The 27,785-nt window shown below is 44.0% G+C and overlaps 1 protein-coding gene across 1 annotated transcript in view; it reads left to right on the top strand.

The window, feature by feature from the left end:
- LOC146813030 (uncharacterized) overlaps window positions 1–21,725 on the top strand; it is a 128,137-nt gene extending 106,412 nt beyond the window's left edge. Inside the window, exons 6-8 of the mRNA XM_085615249.1 lie at window positions 12,634–12,740; window positions 18,383–18,394; window positions 21,582–21,725. Coding sequence (XP_085471375.1) covers window positions 12,634–12,740; window positions 18,383–18,394; window positions 21,582–21,705 — 243 coding nt within the window. The 3' untranslated portion in view covers window positions 21,706–21,725. The remainder of the gene's footprint in view (window positions 1–12,633; window positions 12,741–18,382; window positions 18,395–21,581) is intronic.
- Window positions 21,726–27,785: the final 6,060 nt, after the last annotated feature.

Genomic DNA, 27,785 nt, shown 5'->3' with positions numbered 1-27,785 from the left:
CCTGGCATCTAGTGGACTTTCCGCCCCCCCGGGGGGCAGATCGTGGCATTAGCCCTCAATCTGCCCCGCCGGGGGGGCAAAAAGCCCACTAGACGCCAGGGATTTTTTTTGGGGCAAATTTGTATTAGGGTTGGGGTCCCAAAACAGGCATGCCCATGCCCCCACCCCCGCAACAATTACAGCCTTACTGCCCCCCTGGGGGTCTGATGGGGTAGTAGCCCCCAATCTGCCCCCCTGGGGGGCAAAAATCCCACTAGATGCCAGGGATTCTTTTGGGCAAATTTTAATTAGGGTGGGGGCATTGGCATGCCCGTTTTGGGCAGCCCGCACGCTAATTAAAATTTGCCCCCAAAAACTCCCTGGCGTCTAGTGGACTTTCTGCCTCCCCTGGGGGGCAGATGAGGCCATCAGCCCCCAATCTGCCCTGCTGGGGGGGCAAAAAGCCCACTAGATGCCAGGGATTATTTTGGGGCAAATTTGAATTAGGGTGGGGGTTGCCCAAAACAGACATGCCCCATCCCTGCAAAAATTACAGCCTTCCTGCCCCCCCGTGGGGGACAGATGGGGCAGTAGCCCCCAATCTGCCCCCCGGGGGCAAAAAGCCCACTAGATGCCAGGGATGTTTTTGGGGAAAATTTGAACTAGGGTGGGAGTTGCCCAAAACGGGCATGCCCATACCCCACCCCCACCCCACAAAAATTACAGCCTTCCTGCCCCCCGGGGGACAGATGGGGCAATAGCCCCCAATCTGCCCCACCAGGGGGACAAAAAGCCCACTAGACGCCAGGGTTTTTTTTGGGCAAATTTAATTAGGGTGCAGGCAGTAGCATGCCCGTTTTGGGCAGCCCCCACCCAAATTAAAATTTGCCCAATAAACTCCCTGGCATCTAGTTGACTTTCTGCCTCGCTTGGGGGGGACATTAGCCCCCAATCTACCCCCCAGGGGGCAAAAAGCCCACTAGACGCCAGGGATTATTTTGGGGCAAATTTGAATTAGGGTGGGGGTTGCCCAAAACAGACATGCCCATGCCCCCTCCCTGCAAAAATTACAGCCTTCCTGCCCCCCGGGGGCAAAAAGCCCACTAGATGCCAGGCGTCTAGTGGACTTTTTACCTCCCCTGAGTTGCAAATGGGGGCATTAGCCCCCAATCTGCCCCGCCGGGGGGGCAAAATGCCCACTAAATGCCAATGATTACGCTGGCATTTTTTTGGCGTGGGGGTTGCCTAGAATGGGCATACCAATGCCCCTACCACCCAACAAAATAGCCACAGTGTTTCTGCCCCCCTTGGGGGCATATTGGGGCAACCCCCTACCCCCCAATACCCCCCCCGGGTGGCAGAAAGCCGACTAGGCACGTAGTTGTTTTTAGCAATATGCCTACCTGTGGATTTTGGGCCCTAGCGCAGCCAGCACATAGGGAAACTTACCAAACCCACACATTTCTGAAAACTAGGCATCCAGGGGAGTCCAGCAAGGTATGGCTTGCATGGGTCCCCTAACGTTTTCCTACCCACAATCCCCTGCAGACCTCAAATTTAGCTGAAAAATTCACTTTTTTTTCAAAGTTCTGTGTGGGAAAGTTCTGGTATCTACATGGATCCACAAACTTCCTCACACCCAGCATTTCCCCAGGTCTCCCGATAAAAATTATACCTCACTCGCGTGGGTAGGTCAAGTACCCGAAACAGGCAAGGGCCCAAAACCTATTGAGGAGATATCAAAATGACCTATCACAAAACAACCTGGTTTTGCAAGGGGGGTCACCAGGGTTTTTGTCCCCGGGCTCGGCTGACATCTTGGAAAACTACCAAACCCAAACATTTATGGAAACTAGACACCCAGAGGAGTTCAGCGAGATATGGCTTGCGTGGGCCCCCCATCATTCTCCTACCCAGAATCCCCTGGAAACCTCAAATTTTGCCTAAAAATTCACTTTTTTTCGCAAATTTCTGAGTGGGAAAGTTCTGGAATCTGGGTAGATCCACAAACTTACTCCCATTCAGTGTTTCCCCAGGTCTCCCGACAAAAATGGAACCTCACTTGCATGGTGGGTCAAGGACCCGCAACAGGCAAGGGCCAAAAACCTATTTAGGTGACATCAAAATTACCTATCACAAACCAACCTGGTTTTTCATCGGTGGTCACAAGGGTTTTTGGCCCGGGGCTCGGCAGCTATCTAGGGAAAGCAACCAAATCCACACATTTCTGAAAACTAGACACCCGGGGGCTTCCAGGGAGGTATGGCTTGCATGGATCCCCCAACGTTTCCTTACCCAGAATCCCCTGCAAACCTCAATTTTAGCTGAAAAAAAATCACTTTTTTCACACATTTTTGTGTGGAAATGTTGTGGCATCAAAGGGCTCACACAAATTTCCCATCACCTAGCGTTCCCCCAGGTCTCCCGATAAAAATGGTGCCTCATTTGTGTGGGAGGTCCAAGTACCCGCGACAGTCAAGGGCCCAAAACGTAGTGAGGCGACATCAATATTGCCTATCTCAAAACCACCTGGTTTGCAAGGGGGTCACCTGGGTTTTGGCCCCGTGCTCGGCGGCCATCTAGGGAAACCTACCAAACCCACACATTTCTGAAAACTAGACACCTGGGGGCTTCCAGGGAGGTATGGATTGCGTGGATCCCCAAACGTTTCCTTACCCAGAATCCCCTGCAAACCTCAATTGTAGCTGAAAAAAATCACTTTTTTCACACATTTTTGTGTGGGAAAGTTGTGGCATCACCGGGCTCACACAAATTTCCAACCACCCAGCGTTCCCCCAGGTCTCCCGATAAAAATCGTGCCTCACTTGTGTGGGAGGCCCAAGTACCCGCGACAGGCAAGGACCCAAAACGTAGTTAGGCGACATCAACATTGCCAATCAAAAAATGTTTTGGGCCCCAGCTAAAATTGATATTTGCAGGGGATTCTGGGTAAGGAAACGTTGGGGGATCCACGCAAGCCATACCTCCCTGGAAGCCCCCAGGTGTCTAGTTTTCAGAAATGTGTGGGTATGGTAGGTTTCCCTAGGTGCCGGCAGAGCTGGGCACTTTGCAAAAAAATTTTCATTTTTCACTGCGAAATTGAGGTGTGACCACATTGCGTTCTGCGCCGTTTCCTGCCACGGGCACTAGGCCAACCCACAAAACTGAGGTACCATTTTTCACGCAAGACTTAGGGGAATGCGGGGTGGGTGGAAATTTGTGGATCCACGCAGATTCCAGAACTTTCCACCACAGAAATGTGGGGAAAATTTGTTTTTTGACAATTGTTTAGGTTTGCAAGGGACTCTGGGTAACAGAACCTGGTGGGAGGCAGCTAAGTCACCCCATCCTGGATTCCCCTGGTGTCTATTTTTCGAAAATGTATAGGTTTGCTAGGTTTGCCTAGGTGCCGGCAGACCTATTGTTCAAAAACTACAGCTAGACACTTTGCCAAAAAAGGGTCATATTTCACTGCGAAATTGAGGTGTGACCACGTTGCGTTTTGCACCGTTTCCTGTCGCGGGCACTAGGCCGACCCACACAAGTGAGGTACCATTTTTCTTGTAAGACTTTGGGGAACGCCGGGTGGGTGGAAATTTGTGGATCTACGCCGATCCGAGAACTTTCCACCACAGAAATGTGGGGGAAATTAGTTTTTTTGACAATGTTTTAGGTTTGCAAGGGATTCTGGGTAACAGACCCTGGTGGGAGGCAGTCAAGTCACCCCATCCTGGATTCCCCTGGGTGTCTAGTTTTCAAAAATATATAGGTTTGCTAGGTTTCCCTAGGTGCCGGCAGAGCTAGGGTTCACAAACTACAGCTAGGCACTTTGCCAAAAAAGGGTCATTTTTCACTGCGAAATTGAGGCGTGACCACGTTGCGTTTTGCGCCATTTCCTGTCGCGGGCACTAGGCCGAGCCGCACACGTGAGGCACCGTTTTTCTCGTAAGACTTTGGGGAACGCGGGGTGGGTGAAAATTGGTCGATCCACGCAGATTCCAGAACTTTCCACCACAGAAATATGGGGAAAATTTGGTTTTTTGGACAATTTTTTAGGTTTGCAAGGGATTCTGGGTAACAGAACCTGGTGGGAGGCAGTCAAGTCACCCCATCCTGGATTCCCCTGGGTTTCTAGTTTTCAAAAATGTATAGGTTTGCTAGGTTTCCCTAGGTGCAAGCAGAGCTAGTGTTCAAAAACTACAGCTAGACACTTCTCAAAAAAAGGGTACATTTTCATTGTGAAAATGTGGTGTGTTCACGTTGGGTTTTGAGCCATTTCCTGTCATGGGCACTATGCCTACCCACACAAGTGAGGTATCATTTTTATTGGGAGACTTAGGGTATTTCAGATTCGTAAAGCAACTGTTATTACCTGATGAGTTTTGATGCATTTCTGCCTTCCAAATGAAAGACATTGCGTAAAAAAAAAGTCATTTTGAAAAATGACCGATAATTCTCATGCTAGTATGAGTATTCTCAATTTCGAAAATGTGCAAATATGTACTGTTTCTAAACTCTATAATTTGTTCCCCTTTCAGAAATACATAGGTGTCTTTCATACCGATTTTTCCATGTATACATTTTCCCACAATAATTGCTATATACCCGGAAGATAATAAAAAACCATTGCAAGTTGCTGCTCAGTTTTTGACTCTGGGTTCGTCGGGTTCTTGGTGAACCTACAAGTCCTATATATCCCCACAATCAGGAAGGTCCAGCGGATGTAACAGTATATTGCTTTCAAAGAGCTGTCATAATTAGAAGAAGTTACAGGTGAAAACGTTGACACAAAAGGCTGTTTTTTTCAACTAATTTTTATTTTTTCCTATATTTAACTGTTTGTTTCTATAAAGAAACCTTGATGGATCTACACAAATGACCCCTTGCTGAATTCAGACTTTTGTCTACTTTCTAGAATGTATAGCTTTCCAGGATACATTGCTTTCACACCCATTTCTACCATTAACTGGAAGGAGGTTAAAAGCACAAAAAATAGCAAAAATAGGCTATGTCCCAGAAAAATGCCAAAACTGTGTAAAAAATGTTGGTTTTCTGACAAAAGTCTGTCATTCTCTAAAAGCTAGGAAAATTGTGATTTCAGCCCCATAAGCCCTTCTTTGATCCCAGTTGCAGCGAAAATCCCAGATGCTTTCATTTGCAGCTTGTTTTTCCCATTTTTCACAAAAAAAAACAAAATGTTGCTGTATTTTGGCTAATTTATGGGACCCCTCCAGGGGAATCCACAAACCCTGGGTACCTTTAGAATCCCCATGATGTTGGAAGAAAAGGATGCAAATTTGGCGTGGATACCTTATGTGGCCAAAAAGTTACAGGGGCCTAAGAGCGCACTACCCCAAATAGCCCAAAAAAGGCTTAGCACAGGGGTGGGAAAGGCCTAGCAGCGAAGGGGTTAAAAACAATGATAGACTGGTATCTCTACCCTACCAAGAACAAAAAGATATTTCCCGATTCATCTGCTATGTGCTGGAGGGGTTATGAGCTGTTGTGCGATTTCCAACATACTTGGTGGGATTGTCCAGGGATACGCCCCTTCTGGGAGGAAATCCTTGTACAAATTAAAGACATGCTGGGGTACCCTATTCCGACCTCCATGGCAGGCATTCTCCTCGTCCTTCGCGATCCCTCCCTCAAACATCAAACTAAAGCGCATAAGACCATTATGTGGACCTGCATTGGGGCTGCAAAAGTGGCGATAGCGGCCGCTTGGAAAACGAAAGAGGTCACCACCATCTTGCTATGGCATTCCAGACTCTGTAAACTTCTGTGCCTTGAAAGGATGGCCGACATATTTAGGGACGATTATAAGAACTTTGAATATAGATGGGGGCCACTGGTGGTGTTCCTTGCCAAAGAATTGCCGTCAGCCGTTTGTCCTGCATCGATCAGAGCTATGCACCTTTTTCAACTGTAACCTGTTTGAAGATATCTTGCCTTGAAATTTAGCTGCGCTCGGGTAGCCATCATCAGTACTGGGTTGGGTTGGGGGGTTAGGGTGGGGGGGTGAGGGGTTCATTATTCTCTCTCATTCATGGGAGTCATCTGTTTAGACTTGCTCCCGCTAAAGGGAACCCTTCCAGTTAGATGGTGTGCATTCACACTATCACAAAAAGAAGATGATACGATTGATATGTTTATCGCACTGTCGACCTACTCCCCGCCCTTGCTACTGGAGAAACTGTGCTTATTACTTTAGGCTGTCGGGGATACGGTGGGGGTACGCAGATCACCGTTTGGGGTTCTTACATTAACCAGTCTTCTATGTCTCTACAGATGTACCGTTTGTCAGTTCATTGGTAATGCCTGATAAAATGCTAATAAACATATTTTTGACAAAAAACCCAGCGGCATTATACTCATCCCATAGGCTGGACCCCCTCTGGAAGTGTTATTCCTGCTCCTAATTGTGGACTCTGCCAGATGCGGGCTGCGACAGTTAATGACAACACAATCTCCGTCAATGGTCTTGTGCAGGGGACCTACCCATCCTACATTGTATACCATCAGGATGTCTTTGTAGCGTGTGTTATCGTACACAGATGAGTGGGATAGCCAATGTCAAACCTTATTTTTTAGCTGGCCTGCTGACTCATGGTTATTATCATGAAGTGGCAGAACATTAGTAAGAATGACAACATAAGGACAGCATTCTGGAGGGGAACAACCTTTACAACGCAACTTTTACAACACACTACACTTACAACGCAATTTTTACAACGCACAATCCATTACAACGCATGACATTACAACGCAGGACACTACAACGCATTTTTAAAAACTACCTTTACAACGCATTCCATTACAACGCATACTACCATTACAACGCATACCATTACAACGCATAATATAGTAATATACTATCCAACACTTACCCTACTGTTGCACCCCCTGGAGTTAGAATAGTAATTTTTACCCCTATACTATCCAACACTTACCCTACTGTTGCACCCCCTGGAGTTAGAATAGTAATTTTTACCCCTATACTATCCAACACTTACCCTACTGTTGCACCCCCTGGAGTTAGAATAGTAATTTTTACCCCTATACTATCCAACACTTACCCTACTGTTGCACCCCCTGGAGTTAGAATAGTAATTTTTACCCCTATACTATCCAACACTTTCCCTACTGTTGCACCCCCTGGAGTTAGAATAGTAATTTTTACCCCTATACTATCCAACACTTTCCCTACTGTTGCACCCCCTGGAGTTAGAATAGTAATTTTTACCCCTATACTATCCAACACTTACCCTACTGTTGCACCCCCTGGAGTTAGAATAGTAATTTTCACCCCTATACTATCCAACACTTACCCTACTGTTGCACCCCCTGGAGTTAGAATAGTAATTTTTACCCCTATACTATCCAACACTTACCCTACTGTTGCACCCCCTGGAGTTAGAATAGTAATTTTTACCCCTATACTATCCAACACTTTCCCTACTGTTGCACCCCCTGGAGTTAGAATAGTAATTTTTACCCCTATACTATCCAACACTTACCCTACTGTTGCACCCCCTGGAGTTAGAATAGTAATTTTTACCCCTATACTATCCAACACTTACCCTACTGTTGCACCCCCTGGAGTTAGAATAGTAATTTTCACCCCTATACTATCCAACATTTATCCTACTGTTGCACCCCCTGGAGTTAGAATAGTAATTTTTAACCCTATACTATCCAACACTTACCCTACTGTTGCACCCCCTGGAGTTAGAATAGTAATTTTTAACCCTATACTATCTAATACTTACCTTAAATGCAATTTAATATTATGCGTTGTAATGGTATGCGTTGTAAAGGTAGTATGCGTTGTAATGGATATGCGTTGTAAAGGTAGTTTTTAAAAATGCGTTGTAGTGTCCTGCGTTGTAATGTCATGCGTTGTAATGGATTGTGCGTTGTAAAAAATGCGTTGTAAAGGTATGCGTTGTAATAGTATGCGTTGTAACGTCATACATCCCATTCTGGAGGAAGATCCAGGTTATCCTTATGCGGTTGAATAACAGAAGGAGCCACATCTGCGGTCTGGTGGTGTGGCTGCCACAGAGGGCCGACCCCCCCTTGAACACTATCAGACCGCTGAATATCAGGTCTAGGCTTACCGACAGTGGCTCTGCAGTCGGATATGTGACTATTATGCTCACGGACCCTATTTTCAAAGTAAATTACCCCCATGGCTTTCCCTGGTTGACAATTTCTGTACTTGTTAAAGGCTGTTGGGTTGTTACGGGTTGTATGAGAAGTACTCTTATTTCCTGTGGGTGCTTTAACTGAATAATGAGGGGTGCCTGTCTGAGCAGGAGGAGCTGCCTCACCATCAATCAATGCTGTCTTTGGAAGATTGTTCGAGGAGTTGTCGCAACCTATGCCCTAAACTGTTCTTAATAGATTTTCAATAACTGTAACTTTGTCCAGTACTTTTTCTAGAGGGGCTATGGCTGTTTTGTTTGACACGTCTAGACCTGGACCTTCCACAGCGCTAGCAGCGGACTTAGCGGACCCTATTTGGTCAAACAATTTAATCATGACGCTGTCTAGATGTTCTAAGCGACCCCGAAATGTGGCAAAGCTAGTAACAATTAGTTCTTGGATCCGTACAAGAGCAATATCCAGAATACTCTCCCCAGTGATAACAGGGATAGTGTCTCCAGCATCCCCGAAAGCGCTGCATATTGGTACTGGAGGAACAGTATCGGTCTGTGTGCTGATGGAACTAGCTTGTAACACCTTTGGATTAGCGTGCCAGGGCCTTTTTTGCTTTAGTGGTGGCTCTCTCTGCTTGTCCTCATTTGGGGGTTTAGGAATCCGTGACCTTGTAGAAATACTTGGCCCATTTAATGTGTCCATAGAGGATGCTTCCAAATCCAGTACGGGGGAAGACTTAAGCTGGCCTTGTGATGTTGGAGACAAACAGGAGTGAGGGGCACCACTCAGATTGTCTGTGCCTAGTGAAGAGCCTAATGAGGAGCGCCCCTGCACAGATAGCGGTTCCAAAGAGAGTCGCCTCTCTGTCAACTCTATCTTGTGGCTGAGCATTAATTCGGCACTGATGATAAAAGCTTTCAAGGTTCCTGCTACCCCCTTGCCTTTGCTCATAGTAAATGCAGGAATTGACAACACAACACCATTGGGACTGGTATTAATGATCAAGTGAAACAAAACGCCACAGTGCCTGAAAATTGAGAAGACAAGATCTCCCGACCCGGTGTTAGAGGGAGGGCCCAGCCCAGCCCCCTCCAGGTTCTTACGGGCATGGACGGGCCTGCCCTTGACACAGGCATGTCCGCACACATCCCGTGGTGCGGGAGCCCAGAGTGTTTTTGAGTCGCCTCCTGACGCGTCCTGCCCTCTGGAGCGGCCTCCCTGCCGCAAGGCATGCTGGGAGGTGTAGTTTTCTACCTCCCAGCAGCGATGAAGTGATGAAGGTGAGGGCTTTGCCGGTAGCGGTGGGGGTAGCAGGCGCAGAGACTCTGTGTGCTCCACTGAAGTGGTGGCCCAGGCTAAACGGACTCCTGCGCTGCGGGAGCCCTGAGTATTTTTCAGTCGCCTCCTGGCACGTCCTGCCCTCTGGCTCAGCGTCCCTGCCGCAAGGCACGCTGGAAGGTGTAGTTTTCCTACCTCCCAGCAGCAAAGGAAGTGGTGAAGGTGAGGACTGTGGTGGTAGCAGTGGGGGTAGCAGGTGCACTGGCTCTGCGTGCTCCCCTGAAGTGGTAGCTCAGGCTAAACGGACTCCCGCGCTGCAGGACCCCTGAGTGTTTTTGAGTCGCATCCTGGCGCATCCTGCCCTCTGGCGCAGCATCCCTGCCGCAAGGCATGCTGGGAGGTGTACTTTTCCTACTTCGCAGCAGTGATTGAAGTGGTGAAGGTGAGGTCTGTGGCGGTAGCGGTGTGGGTAGCAGGCGCACGGGCTCTGTGTGCTCCCCTGAAGTGGTGGCTATTTTTATTTTCTTGACTTACTGTTTTTATTTTATTATGTAGAAGTATTGGCTTTTGTAATCCATCAGTGTTCTGTACCTCCAGCTTCTTTTCTTATCAACCATTGTATCAATCTCACCAAGTGTCAAGAAAAAGCTCATTTCTTTATTGTTTTATAATACATCTTACTAATGGCTAAAGGAAATAAAAGTATATATTAAAAAAGAAAACTTATATTTACATCTAGACTTGAGCAGTGCCTCCTCATTGGTGAATCGATTTTGACCAACCTTACTAAAGCTCAACTCCACAAAAACCGAGATCAGTTGTGGACAATGGAATAGCCAACAGCCCACCTCGATAAGGCCTAAGGAATTGGAAGACCCTCTAGAAACGTTGAGTAAAGTGGAAAATCTTGAGGTTTAAGTATGGTTCATTTTTCATAGCTTGTGAACGGTGGGTGCAGAACTTCAAACTCGCTTGCGCTGTTCGAAGAGGGAAACACTGGCGATGGACACAGAATTCAGCACCCCTTGGTAAAGGACTATGGGCCATATTATCATGGAACTGCGATAACATTATCGTCGCTTTAGCGGCAGGAAACTGCCGGTAAAGCGGCGATAATGGGCTTGATAATATGCCCCTGTGAATTCCAATAGAAGCCCATGTTCACACCAGAACCTGGGCTTCTATTGGAACTCTCAAGGGCATATTATCAAGCCCATTATAGCCGCTTTAGCTGCAGTTTCCTGCCGCTAAAGCGGTGATAATGTTATCCCCGTTCCTTGATAATATGGCCCTTTGTTCCACTGGAGAATGCACTATGCGATGGATCCAGGTAGCTAAACTACATTTTCCATAAAGTCTTGAACTCTTATGCTGTTCGGATTCTCAGTTGCTCCAGGCAGGGCCTTGTTTCTTGGATTGGTGAATCATTTGGATAACATTCGTTTTTCATTGAGAACGGTTTGGGAATAAAGAGAAATATTCTGGAAATGAAGTAATGTTTGGTAAATAAGTTTTGAACTTTTTGAACGTTGAGTATCATATTACTGAAAATGTTAAAATGACTTTTGGTATGATCTTTGTCTCATACTCCTGAGGAAATGGGAAGGATCCTCATTTGAGATGTCATCAGTGATATCATCAAACATGTTATCAATAATGTAATATGTGAGGTCATAAGCAGCACATGGCTGGTGCACAAGTTAAAAAAAAAAAATGCTTAAAACGTTCCTCTTTTAGATGACCCTCTGACACCTTTTGCCTTTACCTTTGCATGTGCCGGGACACTGTTGAGTAGCTGAGCGCGATGCAAATTCATTTAACATAACATAACATAGAGTTAGTCCAGTAAACTAACTTGTGAATTTCAGTTTTTTTTTGTTTTAAACAATATTTTTTCATATTATTATAATGTCAGTTCAACCTTTGGATCTTTCACTGATTTGCTAGTTTTGTTTGTTCCGTAAAGTTAGATATTATTATGATACCTAACTACAATGTCACTTTAACCTTTGTTTACTGGTGAATTTCTTTTTTTAATGTAAATTAAGAAAGATCCTATTACCATACTAAACTATAAAGTCACTTTATCCTTTGTTTTTTTTCAATGAGAATTCTATGTTTTTATTTTTACGTAAGGTAAGATCTTAAAGTAAGATCTTATCAACAAATCTAACCCCGAAGGCAGCCAAACCCCTGTCGCATGCGGCCTTTGGCTGCAAGCGGCATGGAGATAGCTACAACACTTATCAAAGAACACAAACATATTCACTCTTCGAGGTCTCAGCTTCCGCCTCCCTCAGGTAGTACAAGATTGTTTGATGAGTGACTACACAGCTGACACTGCTGGATTTTTGAAAAGGAAAAAAAGAATTAATTTGGAAGGCTTATACTATTTACAACTAATGGAAAGCAAAGAAGCTTGCCGGGCAGTTCCTACTTTAATTAACTTTCAAGCAGGAGGGCGAAAATATTGTGGAAATGTGGCGAGGTTTTTAATGATGAAAGCACAGGTATTGTCTGCAGACGTATATTAATGAATTACAATATGTATTGAATGATGTTTTAATGTGCAATGAAATTCTGATCTGTGAGATGTTAGATCAATTTATGGATTTATGCAACCCGAATAAAGATGTTATGTATGCATGAATGATTAGTCAACGTTTTTGTAAAATGTCAAAGCACATTTATTTCTTTGAAAAAAGAAAATAAAGATTAATTAGTCAATATAGTATACACCGAATGTGTATTTATTGTAGAAAATTACTGTTGCAACAAATGATACAAATACAATTTGCATAATTGCTTTGTGCAGCTAGGTTTGTCAGGTGTTTTCATGGGGCATATGCCGTGTTTCTTTTGGAGTCGGAGTCCTTGTGCGCTTGGCTGGAGTAGTACAACTTGTAACAATCTGTAAAATGAAAGTTTGAAGCGGTTACAAGTTCTTCATCATACATGGACTTGTCTGTCTATTCTTGGCTCGTAGGAGGAGATGCTCATCCCCTCTCTTGTACCACAACAACTCAAGAAGGATGCACCTGGGGCTGGGGTTACACACTGTAAGATCTCTGCACAAGGGCATCAGTTTCCAGTTTGAAATTATTCACTCAATTCCATCAATCCTGTTGCATTGACGCAGCTGTGTCCATTCAGAGGGAAAGGTGAATGTGCGTCTTGTACCTAACATATATATGTGTTTATTGTTTCCAGGATTACCTCACATCTGTATTGACCAGCCAGGCTTGGATTGGACTTTTCACCACACCCTCTGGAGGGCGCTGGACCTGGGTCAATGGATCTACTCTGAATGAACATGTGTACGTTTACCTGATGCATTTTTAACATTGTGACGGGGGTTCAATGCACACTAGTGTACAAGTTGTGCATTTCAGTGTGGTAAATGTTTTCGTAGTGTGCAGAAAACCCACAAGCAACAACAGACCCCAGCATTCGTGAATGTTGCAATAAGTATATTTTTCATACAAGGACTGGTGCCTTTCCTGCACCCTGCACTCTTAGCTACCACTGCCTTTTGGATTTCAGAGTAGCTGTTCTCCCCCTTCCATGTCCCTTGTGGAATGAGAGAGGCCCCATAAACCATAGTGACTGCTGTGGAACAAGCAAAAGGGTATCTTTGTCACACTCGCTGCCTGTCCCAATGACACACGAGGCTGCCTCCATGACAGTGAAGCTGGGTCCAGCACTGAGGCATCTAACTTTAAAGTGCCACTGCTCCCCAGGTGCATTTTAAAATCTGCCTCTAGAGCCTCCTAAAAAAACAGGAGAACCTCTAGATAAATGACTCTTAAATATTCCCAGGTTTACCGACACACATCCATGTGACACGCTAAGATATATGGGTCCAGAACACCAACCCAAAGTCACATTGAAATTCAGGGAAACATACCTTTTTGTGGTTATAATAAATCTCACCACAGTGGTTTATAATATGCTTGTAATGTATAAGTAGCTAAATGTATTTTAGTCTAAATAGCAGCTTTATTTGTGTCAAAAAGTGAAAACCTTACATCAGCTTTTAGCATGACGGACAGAAGTGGTCTCCCTTGAGCGTTGCCCCTCCTCACCCCGCATGCATGGAATGCCTCGTTGTGCCAGCAACTAAGGATCCAGATTGAGGAATTGTAGACCACCACCGATGGTAAAGCCATCATGGTGTCCTCAGGGGAGAGTCAGTGGGAGGCCGAACAGGCTCCCCTCTCAGTTAACAAGAAGGTGGTGCAGGAGGTGTCCCATGCATGGGGGAAGCCGCTTCATAAATATCCAACAAGGACAAAGAACAGGGGCATTTCCAAGATCTTAAGTCCACTACACCCTACTGACAGTTACCAGGTGGGACAAACTCCTGACCCTTCGTTATTTCTTGAAAGGTCAAACTTCCCAGATTTTAAAAAGTGAAATAGGGATTTACCGTGAAATGTGGGTTCAATGCGGGAAGCACCAAAACCTTCATATTATTCCCCAAAAGCCTATAGCAGGTGCAGTTTATCACATGTGGGTGTTGGATTATATTGTATGCAATAAATTACACCTTCCCTCAAACCACTCATAATAAGAGCCTTAGTGCACTGTGGCTTCCAGATGGTGAGAGGGAGATGATGCAGCTAGTCCAGGACTACGAGGTGCCTGAAGAGGTCCTGCCAGGCGCTGTTGGTGTAGAAAGGATGACAGGGTTTTCCATATGAGGTTTGGCAGAGCTCTGAGGTCTGACTGAAGTCTGACTGAGTGAGGATTGAGAGTACTGTTCTTCTCAATCATGGAACGCTTCGTGTTGGCAGGATGTTACTCAGTAGGGGGTACCAAGAAAGACGGGAGCTCCAGTTGATTGGTCTGGAGTGTAGGGGTGTGGGCACCGTGGCATCTGGTTGGTCGGCTGCAGGTGCTGAGACTGGGGTTCCTTTAATGTTGTTTCCCTTGTACACACCTGACACATGGCATATGATACATGTTTGCAGAGCCCCTGTGTGCTCTGTGGTTAATTTTAGGTGGTGGCTGCTGGTGGAAGCCACCAACACTCATTTCTAGTGACCAGCACGTATTTATCCTGATCCAACATTTTCAGAGAGCAAGAGAGTGAAAAACACACAAAGGAGATAGAAGGAAGAACAGAAAGATAGAAAAAACATCACCAAAGTGAGAAAGTAGGAGCCTGCAAGAGTGAGGTAGGGGAAGGGGGTGTCTGGTAGTGGATTCAAAGATTAAAGATTAAAGGTGGATTGAAGATTACGCAGCCTTGGGATTCAGGGGCTAACATTAAATACCGCCCGCCATGAGCTTATGGGCACCGCTTTTGCCACCCGCACTCATTCTTTTACAGAGTGAGCCCTGTGTATGCTTGTGGGTCGGTGGTGATTTGCAGCTGTTGCACCAGTGTTGTTTCACGCAGTCAATGGTGATCTGTCTCTATGTCAGTACTGCGGTTATTGCCCCTGCCCCTCATCTAATGACATCTCATCTGGCTGGTCCTGAGCTGATATTGTTGAGTTTAATTCCAACTGCTGCTTATAATCTGCCTGAGGTGGTTTGAGTTTGCATGGGCTTGAGTTTGGACGCCTTGTGTTGTGATGTTTAAAGTTGTTTCGGATTAACAAAGTGATCTGAGAAAAGAAGTGGCAGTAAAATGGAGAAGCTTGCCCTGTGCTCCTGGAATACCCTGGGAAAGAGAAGGTCGCCTCTTTTTCTTGCTCGTCATTAAGTCTGAGCAGATTTCATTACAAGACCGGAGGCTACCATTATGCTTACACTTTTAATTGCGTCACCAGGACAGCCGCATACATCACAAAGGAAGTATTCCAAATAGAACATTAACCACAGTAAAAGGCATGAGCCAACAGTATTCTGCCTCTTTTAAATGCGGCTCCAGGACAGATAAGTTCTCTCTTGTGATACCTTATTTAACTTGTTCTTATATTGTGTTGCTACAATTCATGCAATGTTTTAACCTATTTTGATGTTTCTTATTGGGTGCCATCTACCTCTATACCCTGCCTGCTCGCAATCTTATGTTCTTTCTTCGTGCCTTTGCACCTTCACACGCTTAGGCCTCCCGCCCCCCATTTGATTCTTTTCGGGACTTCGGGACTTCGCCCCCCCCTCCCCCCCCGCCCCCCTCCCTCGGCACAGTTTTTTCTCCCTCCCGCCTGCAATTTATGGAGGCTGGACCCTACCTTGCGCTGTTTTTCTTCGTTTCTTTATTTTACGCCGCTCATAGTCAATCTCACTTCCCGCAGCCCGCCCCACGGTGCGCTCTGCTTCCCTGCGTCTTTCTGCCCTTTCGGGGCTTACAGCGGCACCTTTCCCTTCCCTAATGGAGGAATGAACGTTGGCAACGCGACGCTAACGTCGTCGTGTTGCCAAGGATCATTCCTCGAATCCCTCTCAGCCTGCAATACACGCGCCAAGTGCGCCATGGCAACCAGACCATAAACAACCTCCGGTGATCGCGCTCGAGCACGTTTCGATCACCGGAGGAGGAGGACAGTTGATATCCAGCGTTTCTCTCCAGCTTAAGCCCTTTTTCTAATTAAATAACAAATTTGCACTGAGGATTAGAAAATATTAGGCTTTTCAGCTATTCCTTATTCAAACTTAATTCTCAAGCCGGATTTTTTTAATTAACTTATAAAAAAAAAAAAAATATATAACTTAATATTATTATTTGTTATCCCCATTATTATATCTAAAAAAAAAAAAAAAAAAAGGAGAGAGAGAGAGTGAGAGCATTTTACATATTAATATTTAATTAATAAATAATATTATCTCTACCTTCATCTATCATGTCTGATTTCGACTCAGACGAAGCAGAGGCTAGTGCGCCTACCCCCACTTTAAATAATGAGGCTTTTAAAGACATCATTCACGAGGAAATGAGATCATGTATGTTGGAGACCTTGTCTAAAGTAATGACTTCTAAAAGATCCTTCCTATCTGATGAGGAGTTTACCTCCCTTGACCAACATACTCTCCCTAATGATGATCTCACTCACACTAGGGGAAAACGAACCAAAAAAAGTAAAAACATAGAATTTTTCCCCAAGAGCACTGAAGGGGCTAGTACCTCTTTTTCCCTGGGTGTCCCTAGCGGCACAACATATAAAGGTGTCCCTAGCGGCACAATACATAAAGGTGTCCTCAGCGGCACAAAATATCATGGTGTCCCCTGCGGCACAAAATATCAAAGTGCTCTAAACAATGACCTCGCTACTGATGATGATCTCTATATTGATGATGCCTCTGACTCACCGGACGAATATGTCCTAGACCTAGATCAAGACGATCTTGAATTCAACTCTCTAGATGAAGACCTCTCTCACTCAAAAGATACCATCCTAGACCCTTTGGGCCAAGAGATGTTTTCTCCTCTCAACATTAAACACCCCAGGAGCTCAGATTGGATTCCTCACGATCACGTGAGCAAATTTATAAACAAATGGCTGAGAAACCCCCTTGATAGAGATGCTCGGAACCTACTAAGAGCTGAATGCTCTCGACCTTCCATTGCAGATAAGACTTGCCAGACTCCTAATCTTGACCCAGAACTTATCAAGTACCTCTTCAAACTCGGAAGGGATCCTAGAAAGGGCATGGAGAGATCCTTAAAAGGCTGCCAAGACAGGGTCCTCGACATTCTAGGCCCTCTAGCAAGAATCATTGATATTTCTGAAGAAAGCCATATTAACGGCACTCCCCTCGACACAGAACTCATTAGAGGACTTAGTCAGAGAGCCCTTGTTCTGTTAGGCAACGCTAATGCCAGCCTGAATTCTGAGAGGAGAAGAGTAGTTCTAACCAAGATTAGCCCGAAACTCAGTGATCTAGCAGACAAAGAACCTTCTGCAAACCCTAAAGGATTGCTTTTCGGGGAAGACCTCATTAAGACTCTAGGCAAATACGTTTCTACGTTCACAGCCCTTGATAAAGCACATCAGAATATGAAGAGAGTTTTTAACTCTAATAACCTTTTCGGAAGGGCCGGTAGACGGGGCCAGTCTTCCGGCCGATTCAACAGAAGGCCCTTTCCTAGAGGAAGAGGATTTGGCGGAAGAGGTTTCTTCAACCCAAACACTCCCCAATTCTTCCCGCAAAGAGGAAGAGGTTTTCGCTCAAGAAGCTTCAGATCCCGCGGAGCATCTACCGACAACAGCAACCAAAGTGAGTATAATTTCTACCTTTTCTCCCCACCCTCCTATCCCCAAGGTGGGTGGAAGACTCAAACTCTTTTTCAACAACTGGAAGCTGATAACACAAGACCCATGGGTTTTAAATACTGTGAGGGGATTCATGATAGACTTTACCCAAACTCCTTACCAATCTTCTTTCCCAAAAGAAATGCCTCTCTCCCTAGATCAGGAAAAGATTATAGAGGAGGAGATCTCCTCCATGTTTCAGAAGGGTGCTATAGTAGAAGTTCCTTTAGAGATGCTAAAATTCATCAGCACCCTGTTCCTTGTCAAGAAAAAAGACAAAGGGTGGAGACCCGTCATAAATTTAAGAGCCCTCAACAAATTCCTTGTCTACAGACACTTCAAGATGGAAGGTATTCTCCTTCTGAGGGATTTACTTCTAAAAGACGACTGGCTTGTAAAGTTAGACCTAAAAGACGCCTACTTCACGATTCCTATGGCCAAAACCCACCAACCCTTCCTTCAATTTCTTTGGAAAAACCGTCTTTTCCAATTCAAGGCTCTCCCCTTCGGACTTTCTTCAGCCCCCTGGTGTTTCACCAAGGTAATGAGATCAATCGCTTCCTGTTTAAGAAAAAAAGGTATCCGCATGATAGTTTATCTAGACGATATCCTCATCCTCTCTCAGGACCATTGTCAAATTCTCCAAGATCTAAATACTGTGATGGACCTTTTGGAAAACCTAGGGTTTATTATAAACAGAGAAAAATCCATCCTTTCACCTTCAAAAAAACTAGAATTCCTTGGTTTTTCAGTAGATACCACAAGTTGTCTACTACTCCTTCCTCCAAAAAAGATATCCAAAATAAAAAAAGAAATAAGACATATCCTAAAACTTCAGAGTTTTCCCCTAAGGGAATTAGCCCATTTACTAGGTCTCCTTTCCTCTTCGATTCAAGCAATCTTCCCAGGCCCTCTAAATTACCGTGCACTTCAGAGGGTGAAAGCGAGGGCCCTTCAATCGGGCCTCTGGTACGAAGACCATATCTCGCTAGACCAGGAGGCCAAGGTAGAACTGACCTGGTGGTTAGACAACCTAGAGGCATGGAATGGGAAAGCAATTTTTGGCTCAACTCCAGAATTCGTTTTAGAATCAGATGCCAGCCTTCATGGCTGGGGAGCATGCTTCCAAGGCCAGAACACTGGTGGAATTTGGTCTCCGGAAGAATCCTTACATCATATAAATTTTCTGGAATTGACAGCTGGTCTTTACGCCTTGATGAGTTTCAAACAATTCATTCAGGGCAGGTCTATCATCCTGAAAATGGACAATATCTCCGCAGTAGCCTACATAAATCGGCTAGGTGGAACCAAATCTGCCGACCTCTCCAATCTTGCCAAGAAACTTTGGATGTTCTGCTTGGAACACAAAATCGCCTTAAGAGCCGAATATCTCCCGGGCAAATCCAATGTATCGGCAGACTGGAATTCAAGATTCCTTCTGGACTTCAGCGATTGGAAACTCAACGTCTCCGTTTTCAATACCCTCAACTTCTACTGGGGACCTCTAGACTTAGACCTCTTTGCCAGCAGACTAACCTTCCAAATCGTGAACTATTACAGTTGGATGCCAGACCCGGGTGCTCTGGCAGTGAATGCCTTCCTCCAACCTTGGCAAGGCAGAAACAGCTACGCCTTTCCCCCCTTTTCCATGATTCAGAGAGTGCTTCAGAAAGTCAGACTCCACCAATGCTCAATCGTGTTAATCACTCCCTTCTGGCCCTCTCAAGCCTGGTTCCCAACTGCCCTAGAGATGAGCTACGACTCCCCATTCCTAATTCCCTTCCTTGCGGACCTTCTTACAGACATAGACGGTCATCTTCACCCCATGGTTCAATCAGGGAAACTGAACCTTCTTGCCTGGAGAGTGTCAGGAGATCCAATGACCTCTCAGGACTTTCGTCAACAGCTTCAACTCTCCTCGGCGAATCTTGGGCCCCTGGCACACACTACCGATACAACAACATTTGGAAATCTTGGGTTCGTTGGTGCTTGGAAAGGAATCTGGATTCCGTTCAGGCACCTATCGTTGACATAATCAACTTTCTAGTGGAACAATTTGAAAGAGGCCTTAGTTATAGATCTATCAATTGTTATAGATCTGCCATCTCCGCTGGCCACTCCCTCGTCAACGGTAAAACTATTGGTAAAAATGCAATTATTTGCAGGGTCCTTAAAAGTATCAGACTCAGAAGACCTCCTAGACCCAGATATCAATCCCTTTGGGATGTGAACCTAATCCTTGACCTTTTTTCAGATTGGCCCATTAATTCACTCCTAGACAATAAAAAACTTTCTATTAAACTAGCTACTTTACTTTGCTTAATTTCCTGTCGTAGAGTCTCTGATGTCAAGGCTCTGGAGATATCTAATAGATCTTATAACATGTTCGGAGTAAACTTTGAGATCTTCAGAAGAACGAAGTCCATGTCCAATTCTATTTTTTACCTTCGTTTTGATGATTATCCCAAACTCTGTGTAGTTGACTGTATGAAAGAATACGACTCTAGAATGAATTCTCTTCGACCTCCTAATGCAAACCAATTGCTCATCTCCTTCGTTAAACCACATAAACCTGTTTCTTCCAGTTCTATCTCTAGATGGGTCAAAATTGTGATGAACCTAGCAGGTATCAACCTTAATATTTTTAAACCCCACTCTATCAGAGGTGCTATGGCCAGTAAGTCCTTCTGGTCCGGAGGTAAGTTGGATGATATCCTCAAGGCTGCTGATTGGTCTAATGCTCGGACCTTTGCTCATCATTACTGTAAACCTATCCCGCATGTGTCTGATGTAGTATTACAAAGCTACCAACAAGCATAATGGTAACCTCCGGTCTTGTAATGAAATTGCGATTCTCCTATTAACATGACCAGAGAATCTGGATTTCATTAAAGACACGGAGGCTAACATTATCCCCCCCTCCTCTTTCCCTTTGGAGGTTGTTATGCTTCTATAGAAGTTATTCTAAGGTTTATTGTTCAATTCTATAGATTTTGGTTGACTTGACTTGTTATTGTTGACCTGACTTATGTTTTTCATATATTGTTGTTTGACATCAGTCTTTTGCTCTTGTCATACTTGCACTATTTTTCTCTCTTTTGCAGATGCTCTCTAAAGAATTTTGGATTAGAGTCTCTTCCTTCTTCTCCATCTTCGGTGGCCTTCCTTCTGTGACTTCCTACGTTTCATCATCAACACGTTCAAAGGATTTTATCGAACTCATCCTGTTTTCTTCGCGATTTAAAAGAGGCAGAATACTGTTGGCTCATGCCTTTTACTGTGGTTAATGTTCTATTTGGAATACTTCCTTTGTGATGTATGCGGCTGTCCTGGTGACGCAATTAAAAGTGTAAGCATAATGTTAGCCTCCGTGTCTTTAATGAAATCCAGATTCTCTGGTAATGTTAATAGGAGAATCACAATTCTCATCCCCTCTGGGGCTGAGCAGCCGGCACTGTACCTGAAGGTACATGTGTGCTGCAACAGGGTTTACATAATGACACTGGTGGTCCACAGGTCAGCCATTAGTGTGCAGGGGCCGCAGATGGTCTACGGCTGCCAGAGCTTCTATTTCATAAATAAGTGCATTGTGGGTCTTGCAGTCTTTTTTAAAAATAAAACTACTCACACAAACACACCACATAACAATGGCTTGTGTAAATAAATTCAGGATCCTACCAACATGGAACCATCTGTCACCTGTCATGATAGTGTAACTGTCCGAAGCTGGTTGCTTATCCCTGGCTCTTGGGTGCAGCTGTCACCCACTTTAGGGGCACACGCGCCCATCTTCAGATATCTTGAAACACATACAGGCGGCAGTTTTTTGTTGCAAAAGTAGTCAATAAAGCATTTTTACATTTTCTGTCTGTGAGCCCAATGTCTCATAATAAGAGTCTATATTCCTATCATTGACAGCCTCCGCCTCACGTTACTGTCCTGGTTTCCTGTCAGAGGCTCTGCTGATGGAGACGGGTGTGGAGCGGTGTTCAGCGGCTCCATTGTGTCCTCACGATGCACCAATGGTTTATACTGGATCTGCCAGAAGGAAGTGGAGCCCTCCTGCTCTAGGGTGTGAACCTGGAGTCAATGACATTAACATCAAGTAAACCCCAGCAGGATATGTAGTCAATCCCTTGGGAGTAAAATACGAGGAACGCATTTCCTGAGCAGTGTAAAAGCACCGAAAGTGCTGGGTGCAGGAAATAAAGGTGTTCATTTGGCCAGACTTGAATTTGATGGATTCTGCCTGAAACCCCTGACTTTCCACTTGGCAAAGGTTTCCAGGCTGGATGTGGCTTCTGTCCATAATCTGGTAATCAAAGCCTTCAGTGTGTGCGTGGGTCACAGTCCAGCTACTCTGGGCACCCAGGCAGAAGTTAGTGCCCTTCCGAGGTTGGCACATCCCTCAATGTCTCTACAATACCCAATAACGTAACCTATACCCTTGTTCAGGTGCCACCTTTTTTTCCTCCAAACACTGAAAAATAAATTCCAGAGCGCTTCTGTGCATCATTTTTTAAGGCCGCGCAAGGGCCTGTGGGCCTGGAGAAGGGGCAGATGTGGGCCCCACAGATAATGTCCAAATAAAAGCATCAAAACACAAAACATGCAGATTTATTTAATCAGATTTAATCTTTTAAATGCAACTTTTCATCACATAGTCAGGGTCTACAAACATCGCAAGTGACCCAGAGAATAATGAAGATGGCGCCTCGGGTGCCTTACAATTCATCTGTTTATGCCCGTGTGTGATTGCCCCATCATGGGCCTTATCATGAATCACTGGTGCAGATCGGGGTGTACAAATTCTCCCTACTTCCACGGATAGGGTAATTTCACAGTTACACGCACATGCACTCATCATACACTTTGGCCCATTTTACTAACATACGCTCAAATACTCTATCAGCACTTAACCTGTGGAAGGAAAACTCCTAAACACCCTGCATCTACACTGAGGTCGATAAGACCTAATTGTAACTGTCCTGAGTCATGATCTAAACACTCTATACAATAATAATCAAAATAGAATACTCAATAATTGACAAGAATTAACCACCAACACTGTATTTAAAATTATGATGCTTTATCTAAAATTAGTCAAAGAAAATCAATCAAAGTAAATCATTATTCTCATAATTACCTATTCTAGCTAAATGTCAGAAATGGGTCAGGACAGGTCTCTCAGTAGAAGTCTCCCGAGTCGCCGTCCTTACAGCATCGATCCTCACCAACGCAGGTTTGGGAAGAAGTGGCCTAGACCCTCTCTAGGCTGACAATATTTATAATAAATTTAACAAAAGAAGGCAACATAAAATGTTTAAAACGTCCGCTGAACCGCTGAGCAGAGCGAGAAGGAAAGGATGTAGCATCGCTACATTTGGAAAATCTCCGCTCAGAAAAATCACAAAAATAAAAAGACGGAAGAAGAGGACTCAAATTTGCAAATGTTTCTTTTTGAAATGTACTTCCTTAGAATCATCACGAAGCCACCGCTATAATCACAAAGTTCATTGTGGCTCCTTTGTCCTCCAAGGACACTTGGATGTCCGCCCAGAGCTGCTGTCCTCACGGAAAATTTCTAAACCAGGCGAAGACTGTGGTCAGATGACTCTCGACCAGGTTCAGCAAGGCCTTCTCATCACAAATCGACTACTCGAATGCAGGCTTTAAACGGCAGCCATTTTTAACTAGGCCAAAACGTACCATCTTAATTAAAAGAGACAAAAACAACGTTACCACAGCATAGTGATTAAACAGTGTTAACCCCACTAATACCCTTATGTGTATGTAATTATCTAGCCTTTGCAACACAAGAAAAGCATTAGTACACGACAATTCAAAAGCGTTTTGTGCTTTAAAATAAACAGCACTCAGCAACATTTATTTAATAAACATGCACATTATTAGTAAGCAACACGAATGCATTCCCACGTGTCGTTTTCTCTTGTTAATTCGTATTGGTTAGTCAGAACATTTACACAAAACAAATAATTAGTAATTACAAATTAATATTTTTTAAATTATTGACAAATAGACAAACCAGAGCTTTTAAAACCCAATAGATTTTCAACAGAAAACTCTGCTCCAGCAATCCCCCCTTTGGTGATATTATCACCAAATAAACAACCCCAAAAAAAAAAATTTAGTAAAATTTAGTCCCATTTTAGGAGAAACTGGAAATGTCTTTTCCTCCTTACACAACACTACACACCAGACTCCCTTTCATCATCCCTCTTTGTTTCCAAGTAAACACTCTCCCTCAATTCTTCTAATTCTATTTCTTGTGGTTCTCTTTTCAACCTTTTATTTCTCTTTTCATTATTTCTTTTCATTAATTTCTTTTTCCCTCCCCTGTTTTTCCAACACACACACACCAATCTTAGTATCAATAAAGCAACAATTATACAAGTCAAAGGAAACAATATTCTACCTATAATAGTACTACCTATTTTTGCAATAAAATTCTTAACAGCAACTATTTTATTAGCTATTTTAGTCCAAATACTCTCAGCTTCTAGTGGTACTAATTCTTCATGCAAATCAGTAATATTTTTGATATAGACCTTCAGGTCTTTGCTTTCGTCTGGAATGTAAGTGCAACAATGTTGAACTTTCAGCATTCCACAAACTCCACCCTCCTTAGCTAATAGAATATCAAGGGCAAGTCGATTTTGCATAGACATGGCACATACGGCAATCAATTCCGTATTCACCAAAAGAAACCCTCCAGCGGTATTTGTCGATAAGCGATCCACCACTGTTGACTGTTTCCGAATTCCATAAGCATTCAAAGAAATTCCCAGTGCCGGAATTAAAGCTCCAAAAATGTCACCCACTATTTCAGACCAAGTTTCTCTCTTAAAACGCGTTAGTAAATTAATATGTTCTACATCTTCTATTCTATCTATATGAAAGATCTTTGGAAAGACCAGGCCCACATAACACGTGCCATACCAATGGTCAGGCAACTTGTAATAAGCCTTGTTCCCACAAACATAATACACATACGTAGCTGGTAAATGGTGATAAGTAACACCCTCTGAAACGGATGCAGGTAATTGCATACAAACGTAGCAATCCCTAACTTCCATTGTCTTCACATATTCATATAACAACTTTGAAAAAACATTACTAGAAAAATCATTAATTGACCTATCTTTATGTATGTAAGTATTACTAATTCTAGTTGGAACTACTTTTTGTGAACTCTTCTCTGTATTGGTCACATTCTCTGCATGTATCTCAAATGTACCTATTGTAACTCTAAAAGTAACTAATAAAGCTAAAACACCCCATAGTAGCATTAATAATCCAGTACAGCAACAGCACATTCTACACCATCTTTTCAAAAAGGCACATCTACTTTGGTTATTCTCTATGTTAGCCATTTTACTACTTTGACCTTGTCTTTTGACTTAGCCTCTTCTACTCCACTACTGAAATTTCTTGAACTCTGGATTTTTCCCAACAATTAATTTTTCAGACTTTCTTCTTTTCACTTTTTTCCAAGTGAATTCTTCTGTTCACTCAATTTGGATACTCATCACTCTTTACTTCATTTTCTTCAACATCAAACTATATTAGATCTCCAACAATATCCTCAGTATCCGACTTTTCTCCAATGTCAGTCAAGATTACTTTCAGGATTTCACCTGTATCTTTCTCAACCACTTCACGTATGGCCTCCTCTGGATTTCCCTGACTTTCTGCCTCTTCACCTTCAGACAGTGCCACGTACGTCCATTCCGGCGACCAATACTTCTGGTTAGGTTTTCTTATCCTCTTGATCTGCTCTGGTTCTTTTGACTCTTTTCGCTTTTCACCTTTTGCTGGATTCTGACTCGACACCTCATTCACTTGTTCAGCTTTCGAGGTATTTGCTCTTATCAGTCTGTATCTCAGCTTTTTTATTCTGTTGTTAGGCCAAAGATCTCCTCTTATAACCTTTTTCGGTCTTGTTTCTGTATTATTTCTTTCTCCAATCCAAGTTCTTTTCCTCAGAACTCGACCCTCTGATTTCTCATTCTCACTTTCATCCGATTCTGTTTCAAATGCCTCTTGTTCTTCAGCAGTTTTCTTTCGCTCCACAGATTTTTTCACCACTGTTTGAGACTCCCCTACTTCTGTCCCTCCTCGGGTCTCCGACACGCAATCTTCTTGCTGTCTACTTGTCCCTTCACCTAGCTTGTCAAGAATGTTCCCTACACCTCCTCGGGGGTCTTCCGCAATCTGTCCCTCTCTATCTTTTTCTGACCCTGCTTCTTCAGGTATAATATCAAGTGGTTCTTCAATCTCCTCTTCTGATTCAGGAGTAGTCTCTGTGGAATTGCTCTTTTCTTTTCTTTTTCCTCCACTGCTTTTTGGAACTTCAGGCTCTCTTACAGAATCTGATCTCCCTTCTGAGACTCTCAATGGTTCTCTCTCTGAACTTTGATTTTTTCTCACTGGTTCTGTGTCTTCATCATCACTGGAATCTGACTCTTCAAAATACTCCTTACCAGTCCCATCTTTTGGGTTTGGAACTCTCAGAGTATGACTCGCATGTACCCAGTTCTTCACACCAGCACACTTCACTGCAGTTGTCGTAGTCAGAATGACTTGTCTCGGCCTTCCCCACCTTGGAACCAAGCAATTTCTTCTTCTGTGCACTTTAATCCTCACCCAGTCCCCTGGACTCAGATCATGAGCTTGCTTCTTCTCAAGTGTGGTAGCTTCTTCTCCAACCTGGTGAAACACAGAATGAACTGCGTCAGCCAGGCCTTTACAGTAATCCAAAATCATGTCATCAGTTATTGTCATCAACTTATTGACAGGTACAAATGCATGACGCATTGCACGTCCCATCAAAATTTCATGTGGACTTAAACCAGTAGTTCTATCTGGAGTAGATCTAATAGTCATTAGCACTAGAGGCAAGACATCAGGCCATTTCATTCCAGTGGCTAAACACATCTTACCAATCCTGTTCTTGATCGTGCCATTTATCTGCTCCACGACACCAGAAGCCTCTGGTCTGTATGCACAATGTAGCTTCTGCTGTATGCTCAATGCTTCACAAATCAAACTCATGAGTTCATTATAGAAGTGTCCACCTCTATCAGACTCAATCGTTACTGGAAACCCGTACCTAGGAATCAACTCTCTTAACAGTAACTTTGCCACTGTTATTCCATCATTACTCCTAGTCGGATAGGCCTCCACCCATCTTGAGAACAAACAGACTACCACTAGAACATACCTCAGTCTGTTCACTTGGGGCATTTCAATGAAATCAATCTGCATTCTCGTGAAAGGACCACCTTCTCTGCCTATCGTTCCCAGACTCACCACTGTCTTTTTCCCAGTGTTAAATTGCTGACAAATCAAACATCTTTGACAGATGCTCTCTGCAATTATCCTGAATTTTGCATTGTACCAAGTCTGTTTAAAAGACCTGATCATCGCATCCCTTCCCAAATGCCCCTGGCCATGATACATCCTTGCCATTGTCGACAACATGGAATTTGGCATGACTGGTCTGCCATCTCTATAGACCCAAACATGGTCTGTTTCTCTTGGGGCACAACCTGCCTTGATCCAGTCTTTCTTTTCTTCCTTTCCTGCCTCATCCTGCAACTGTTTCACTTCATCCCACGTTTCTAGGACATTAGTAAACATCACAGAACAAAAAGACATTTCACTTTCTCGTTCCCGATTAACCGATTGGTTATTTTTCGCACAATACTGAGCAATGTCATTTGCATATCTGTTTCCAACAGTTATAAAATCATCTCCTTGTCCATGAGCAGCACATTTCACAACTGCTAATTCTTTAGGCAGCTGTATCGCCTCAAGTAATTTTCCAATCACCTCAGCATTCTTTATCGGAGTCCCACTCGACGTCAAGAAACCTCTCTGCAGCCAAAGCTGGCCAAAATCATGCACAACTCCAAATCCATACTGACTATCAGTTATCAAAGTCACTCTCAAATCTTTCCCAATTTCACAAGCTTTTGTCAATGCCACCAATTCAGCAACTTGTGCAGATTTCACTCCTTTCAATGGTGATGCTACCATAACCTCTGAAACCTTGCACACTGCATATGCTGCACTCAGCACACCCTCATCATTCCTCAGACATGATCCATCCACAAACAGCACATGATCACTCTC

Source organism: Triturus cristatus, chromosome 7 (assembly GCF_964204655.1).
Source record: "Triturus cristatus chromosome 7, aTriCri1.1, whole genome shotgun sequence".
In the NCBI taxonomy this organism is placed as follows: domain Eukaryota; kingdom Metazoa; phylum Chordata; class Amphibia; order Caudata; family Salamandridae; genus Triturus; species Triturus cristatus.
The sequence above is the reverse complement of the archived record's forward strand: the minus strand, read 5'-3'. Positions and strand labels throughout refer to the sequence as shown.